This window comes from Larimichthys crocea, unplaced genomic scaffold, assembly GCF_000972845.2.
Source record: "Larimichthys crocea isolate SSNF unplaced genomic scaffold, L_crocea_2.0 scaffold661, whole genome shotgun sequence".
NCBI lineage: Eukaryota > Metazoa > Chordata > Actinopteri > Sciaenidae > Larimichthys > Larimichthys crocea.
This window is the reverse complement of record NW_020858706.1, coordinates 135701-143238: the sequence shown is the minus strand read 5'-3', so window position 1 is coordinate 143238 and position 7538 is coordinate 135701. Positions and strand designations below refer to the sequence as shown.

At 47.7% G+C, this 7538-nt stretch overlaps 1 protein-coding gene across 1 annotated transcript in view; it reads right to left on the bottom strand.

Annotated features, from left to right (window-relative positions):
• Positions 1–3975: 3975 nt before the first annotated feature.
• The window catches only part of cubn (cubilin (intrinsic factor-cobalamin receptor)), a gene marked incomplete at its 5' end in the record, with an annotated part of 123921 nt that continues 120358 nt past the window's right edge, over positions 3976–7538 (bottom strand). Inside the window, 3 exons of the mRNA XM_027276879.1 lie at positions 3976–4214; positions 5529–5764; positions 6960–7125. Of these exons, the coding sequence (XP_027132680.1) occupies positions 4107–4214; positions 5529–5764; positions 6960–7125 (510 nt within the window). The remainder of the gene's footprint in view (positions 4215–5528; positions 5765–6959; positions 7126–7538) is intronic.

Here is a 7538-nt window from a genome sequence, read left to right as displayed (position 1 = left end):
CAGTGATCCCTCATGCACCCTGTGTACATTAAAAACCCCTGGCACTTCCCTCCACATGGTGTGGGAGTGCCCCCTGTTGCGCGATTTTGGCAGGGTGTGGCCGCTGAGCTGACGGCACTCGTATCGGAGACAGTACCTGTGACCATATCAGTGTAATTACTAAATGACCTTTCAGCATTTCAAGTTCCGGAATGTCGGAAACGTGTTTTGTTAGCAGGATTAACAGCTGCTAAGAAAATGATCACAGTACGCTGGAAGACCCCTCACACTTTGACCATCAGACACGTATGTGTGCCTGAATTGGTTTGACTTTTCAGGAGAGAAGAAATGTGTGACACCCAGACAGACAGACACCCAAACAGAGAGAAAAACAGACATCCAGGCAGACGGGCACTCAGACAGACACCCAGGCAGACAGAGACACAGACAGACACCCAGAAAAAGACACAGACAGACAGGCAGAGAGACAGAGACACAGATAGACACCCAGACACTCAGACAGACGGTCACCCATACAGACTAACACCCAGAAAAAGACACAGACAGACAGGCAGACAAACAGAGACACAGATAGACACCCAGACACTCAGACAGACGGTCACCCATACAGATAGAGACACAGACAGACAGCCATATAGACAGACACTCAGACAGACAGATAGCCAGACAGACACATACAGACACACAGACACTCAGACATACAGACAGACAGACAGACAAACACCCATATCAAAATCGCCATTTACCATTTATTGAAATCATGCTGTATATTATATTATATATATAAAACCCCTGGGCCCACCACCCATGGGAGGGGTCTCAGGGGGCAGGTGCAGAGAGAGATGGGCGGCAGTCGGAGGCAGGGACCCTGGCGGTCCAAACCCCGGTTGCAGAAGCTGGCTCTGGGGGCGTAGAACGTCACCTCTCTGGCGGGGAAGGAGCCTGAGCTGGTGCGTGAGGTTGAGAGGTACCGGCTAGATATAGTCTGGCTCGCCTTGACGCACAGCGTGGGCTCCGGAACCAGTTTCCTTGAGAGGGGTTGGACACTCTACCACTCTGGACTTGCCCCCGGTGAGAGGCGCAGAGCGGGGGTGGGAATGCTTGTTTCCCCCCGGCTCGGCGCCTGTACGTTGGGGTTCACCCTGGTGGACGAGAGGGTAGCCTCCCTTCGCCTTCAGGTAGGGTCCTGACTGTCGTCTGTGCCTATGCACCAAATGGCAGTTCAGAGTACCCACCCTTTTTTGAGTCTTTGGAGGGGGTGCTGGAAAGCGCTTCCTCTGGGGACTCCCTCGTCCTCCTGGGGGACTTCAATGCTCACCTGGGCAGTGACAGTGAGAGGGCCGTGATTGGGAGAAACGGCCCCCCTGGTCTGAACCCGAGTGGTGTTCTGTTATTGGACTTCTGTGTTTGTAATGGATTGTCCATAACGAACACCATGTTCAAGCATAAGGGTGTCCATATGTACACTTGGCACCAGGACGCCCTCTGCCGTAGTTCGATGATCGACTTTGTGGTTGTGTCGTCGGACTTGTGGTCACATGTTTTGGACACTCGGGTGAAGAGAGGGGCAGAGCTGTCAACTGATAACCACCTGGTGGTGAGTTGGCTCCGATGGTGGGGGAGGATTGCGGTCAGACCTGGCAGGCCCAAACGTTCTGTGCGGGTTTGCTGGGAACGTCTGGCTGAATCTCCTGTCAGAAAGAGCTTCAACTCCCACCTCCGGGAGAGCTTCACTCACGTCCCAGGGGAGGCGGGGGACATTGAGTCCGAGTGGACCTTGTTTGTTCCTCCATTGTCGAGACGGCTGACCGGAGCTGCGGCCGTAAGGTGGTCGGTGCCCGTTGCGGCGGCAGCCCTCGAACCTGCTGGTGGAAACCGGCGGTGAGGGATGCCGTCAAGCCGAAGGAGGAGTCCTACAGAACCTTTTTGGCCTGTGGGACTCCTGAAGCAGCTGACCGGTATCGACGTGCTAAGCGGAGTGCGGCCTCGGTGGTTGCGGAGGCAAAAACCCGGGCTAGGAGGAGTTTGGTGAGGCCTTGGAGAACGACTTTCGAATGGCTTTGAGGAGGTTCTGGACCACCATCAGGCGGCTCAGGCGGGGGAAGCTGTGCACTGTCAACACTGTGTTCAGTGGGGACGGAGTGCTGCTGACCTCGACTGGGGACGTCTTGGGTCGGTGGAGGGAATACTTCGAAGACCTCCTCAATCCCACCAGCACGTCTTCCTTTGAGGAGGCAGAGTCTGGGGACCCCGTGGCGGTCTCGCCCATCTCTGGGGCTGAGGTTGCTGAGGTAGTCAAAAAGCTCCTCGGTGGCAAGGCCCCGGGGGTGGATGAAGTCCGCCCGGAGTTCCTCAAGGCTCTGAATGTTGTGGGGCTGTCTTGGCTGACACGTCTCTGCAACATCGCGTAGACATCGGGGCCAGTGCCCCTGGACTGGCAGACCGGGGTGGTGGTTCCCCTCTTCAAAAAGGGGGACCGGAGGGTGTGCTCCAACTATAGGGGGATCACACTCCTCAGCCTCCCCGGGAAGGTCTTTTCGGGCATCCTGAAGAGGAAGGTGCGCAAGATTGTTGAGCTTCGGATCCAGGAGGAGCAGTGTGGTTTTCGTCCTGGTCGTCTACGTGTGCTTTGTGGACCTGGAGAAGGCGTTCGACCGTGTCCCTTGGGGAGTCCTGTGGGGGGTGCTCCGGGTGTATGGGGTTCCAGACCGATTAATACGGGCTATCCGATCCCTGTACTCTCGGTGCCAGAGCTTGGTCCGCATTGCCGGCAGTAAGTCGGACCTGTTTCCAGTGGGAGTTAAACTCCGCCAGGGCTGCCCTTTGTCGCCGGTTCTGTTCATAACCTTTATGGACAGAATTTCTAGGCACAGCCAGGGCGTTGAGGGGCTGCGGTTCAGTGGCCTCAGGATTGGGTCGCTGCTTTTTGCAGACGATCTAGTCCTGTTGGCTTCATCGGAGCGTGACCTTCAGCTCTCTCTGGAGCGGTTTGCAGCCGAGTGCGAAGCGGCTGGGATGAAAATCAGCACCTCCAAATCTGAGGCCATGGTTCTCAGCCGGAAAAGGGTGGAGTGCAGCCTCTGGGTCGGGGATGAGATCCTGCCTCAAGTGGAGGAGTTCAAGTATCTCGGGGTCTTGTTCACGAGTGAGGGAAGGAGGATGAAACGGGAGATTGACCGGCGGATCGGTGCAGCTTCTGCAGTGATGCGGACTCTGCGCCGGTCCGTCGTGGTGAAGAAGGAGCTGAGCCGAAAGGTTAAGCTCTCGATTTACCAGTCAATCTACGTTCCTACCCTCACCTATGGTCACAAGCTTTGGGTAGTGACCGAAAGAATGAGATCACGAATACAAGCGGCCGAAATGAGCTTCCTTCGCAGGGTGGCTGGGCTCTCCCTTAGAGATAGGCTGAGAAGTTCGGCCATCCGCGAGGAGCTCAGAGTAGAACCGCTGCTCCTTCGCATCGACAGGAACCGGTGGCTTGGGCATCTCGTGAGGATGCCTCCTAGACATCTCCCTGGTGAGATGTTTCGGGCACGCCCCTGCGGGAGGCGGCCCTGGGGAAGACCCAGGACACGCTGGAGGGACTATGTCTCTCGGCTGGCCTGGGAACACCTTGGGGTCCCCCTGGGAGAGCTGGACGAAGTGGCCGGGGAGAGGGAAGTCTGGGCCTCCCTGCTGAAGCTGCTGCCCCCGCGACCCAATTCAAATGGATAAGCAGGAGAAGACGAGACGAGACAATTTTTTCCCCCCCATCAGATCACATTCTGCATGTATTCAGACAGCTGGCTCCACAGTAAAAGTTTGGGTGCTAAACTGGCCTGGAGCCCAGACTTGTCACCTATTGAAAATGTTTGTTGAAATTATTGAAAATGTCAGCTACAGCACTGTGACTTAAAATTAATTATTACAGTAAATCTAAAAAAAAAACATATTTAATGACAAATGACTAAGCACTGTGTTGTTCTTCTTGAATTATGTATTTATTATAGAATATAAACAGTATACATTTATTATTTATACTTGTTTAATTAAAACATAAATGCATATAAGGTAAAACATGATTAGGAATTAGTCTGTGTATGTGTGTGAGAGAGAGGACGGGCATATCAGCTACTCCAGGTGAGTCTGAACCCAGAAGGCAGGGTGGCATATTGGGCTTGGAAAACAATGCAGACTTGATGGGAGGAGGCTGTAAATGGAGCAATACTCGTTTCCTGAAAAAACAAAAAGAGGAGAAACTATCATGTTTATTGTCACTATCAATTATAGTCCTTAATTTACAGAGGTGAGACAATACTGTATTACACTACTGTATTACTTACAAAGTACACAGAAAAACACAAAAAATAAAATAGAACTCAAATCTACATTTTCTTTTCTACTCAGAATCTCACTACTCAATCCTTGCAGTCATTTTCATATGCTCATTCCTTGTATCAGCACATATACCAGTCGAGGAGATGGAGTCAGAGGCATATTTGACTCAAATCTCGTATTCAAGCTCCTAGGGTATCCCATTTCCGCAAGTTGAAGTCCTTTCAGTGGGTTTTGGGTCTGCCCCTGGGTCTCCTCGCAATTGGACATACCTGAACCATGTCCAAAGAAGGGTGCCTAGGAGGCATTCTAACCAGATGCCCAAAACAATTTCCGATGGTTCTTTTTGACACAAAGGAGCAGCGGCTCCACTCCAAGCTCTCTCTGGATGTTCAAGCCCCTAATACTGTCTCTAAGGCTGAGTTCAGCACCACAATCTAATTCTGTTGGTCACTAATGACCAAAGGTAAGGATTGGATCATAGATGGACTGAAAAATTGAGAGCTTTGCTTCTTTGCTCAGCTCTCTCTTAATCAGTTTAGTACAGCGTCTACAATGTTGCAGATGCCACACCAACCTGCCAGTCCATTTTTTTCCATCACTTTTCTGTTTTTTTCATTACACTTCAACAATTTGGAGTATTGACCATTCCATAAAATTTAAATAAAAACCGATTTTATATCCAGGTTGTAAGACATAAAAATAGGAAAAATACTACAAGAAGACATAGGGTTTTGAGTTGACAGAAATGCAAAATTGTTTTGTTATTATTATCAATTTAAAATTAAATTCAAATTTTCGCCCCTGCCAGCCTGCTAAGTAAACACTGAGGTTGATGTTGGTTTTCAGTGTAGTCAGTCCTTGGGATCTGCAGGCAAACATTTGAGTCGGTCCCAGGGAAATTTGTTTTGTAAGAAATTGTAATTTCGGACAGGCTGTTTTGAGTACTTTTAAAAATGCCCTTAGTGTAACACACGGAGAGCAGGGAGAAAACTATAGGATTACAACAAAACACCATAGTAATACTCTGAGTTAAAATGAAACTGGCACACTTATATTAGGTAAATATCATAAATAAAATATTCGGTTTTAAAATGATTTGTCATATACAACGCTGCATTACTAGGAAAAGGATGGGGTGTCCCCTAGCTAGCAATGTCACTGAGTAAAGTCTACTGCTACATTAATGCTTAGGACATTTTTGAGTTACTTACAACTCCACAGAAAGGTCCAACAGGCTGTGAGGAGGTGTCTGGGCCATCATACAACTTTAAGAAGTTGTTCTGGCAATCTCCAGGGTCATCAATACTGATCTGGGCAAAAGTGATGGTCACCACACGACCTCTGGGTGCCATAATGCTCCATTCACAGTGGGTACCATTAGGATAGGTAGCTGGGTAGCTGGGGCTTGAGAATGAGCCATGGTCTCCATACAGAGTGCCACCGCAACCTAGTACACAAACATTAAAGAATTATGCTTCCGCTATAAGAAAAGCAGGGAAAGCAAACAGAAAAGCCTGCACCATTTCTACTGCAAGTCCAGCGATATCTAGAATAAACTAGGAAAAAAATAAACTGCATAAAGACACAAGAGGCAAACTTGGAGAATAAAACCATAAAATAAATACATATGACCAAAGTTAGGTTGGATTAACAAAGACCTAACTTTTGTTAATCCACTTCTGTACTTTATTTCCCATGTTAAAAGAAAGTTCTGCACAGCTTCTATTATGATACATCCACCATATTTCATCTGTTATTTAGCTGTTTTATACTACGTTTACTAAGAGAAAAAAACTCTCCTCAAACCTTCTCTCTCTGTCTGTCTGTCTGTCTGTTTGTCTGTCTGTCTGTCCCTCCCTCACCATCACCACTGTCATCTGTAAACATACATATCTCATTAATGCATGTTAATGCATGTTACTAACTAAACCCTGGAGTTTCTGTGCTCTCTTATCCAGCAGGTTCTCATGGATCATGGCTGCTGCTGTGGTCCTGTACGATGTCCACTACACATATTATTACTGTCATTATTGTTACCATATCTCCATTACAGTTTATAGTTAGTTTATGATTTGTTTTTGCTGTGTATCTGTGTCTTTCTATCTCTATCACAGGTTCCACTGCTACTGTAATCATTTTATCATTCATTGTAATTCATTGTAATTGTACAATATGTTTGTGTTGATTTGTCCTGTACATGTGACATCCATTGCACGTCTGTCCATCCTGGGAGAGGGATCCCTCCTCTGTGGCTCTTCCTGAGATTTCTTCCACATTTTTTCCCTGTTAAAGGGTTTTTTGTGGGCAAGTCTTTCCTCACTCGAACCGAGGGTCTAAGGACAGAGGGTGTCACTCTCTGTACAGATTGTAAAGCCCTCAGAGACAAAATATGTCTTGTGAATTTGGACTATACAAATAAAATTTGAATTTGATTTGATTAAGAGCCATGTATATTAATTAATTAATATACATGTAATTAATCTTTAGTTAGTGCTGAATTAACATCTTAGTTTAAGATGTACTATTTAGTGACAGGAATTGTCTTTGAATGAAATGAAAAATCTGATGCAACCTTATTTATGTTTCATGGAAGATGGTTTTATAAATCTTAGACAAATCTAAATAAATAGTTCAGTTCTGACCGTGAGGGGAGGATGTCCATGTAGCCTCAAAGCCATCTCGGGCGTGGGAGAAGTCACTCTTAAAGCGTAGGTAGAGCTGATTAGATTGTGGAAAGATGGGGCTGGGCAGGGTGCTGCCGCAAAACCGACCAATTAGTGGTGAGTTTGCTGTACTGCCATTACGAATCTGAGAGACAACAGACAGTGTTCTGTTTTACTGAGCCATTGACATAATGCAGAGCTGTCACAGCCAGAAAGGTTGGACAGATCATACAGACCAATGCACATTTAATGTACACTGCTCAAAAAAATGAAAGGAACACTTTATAAACACATCTGATCTCAGTGGGGAAAAAAGTCATGCTGGATATCTTTCCTGATATGAACTTATTATACTTAGTATTTTGTACGGCCTCCACATGCTTGTATGCATGCCTGACAACATCGGGCCATGCTACTAATAAGATGATGGATGGTCTCCCCTTAGATCTGGACCAGGGCATCACTGAGCCCCCTGAACAGTCTGAGGTGCAACCTGGTGGTGTCATAATGACTGAAACATAATGTCCCAGGGGTGCTCTATTGGATTTAGGTCAGGTG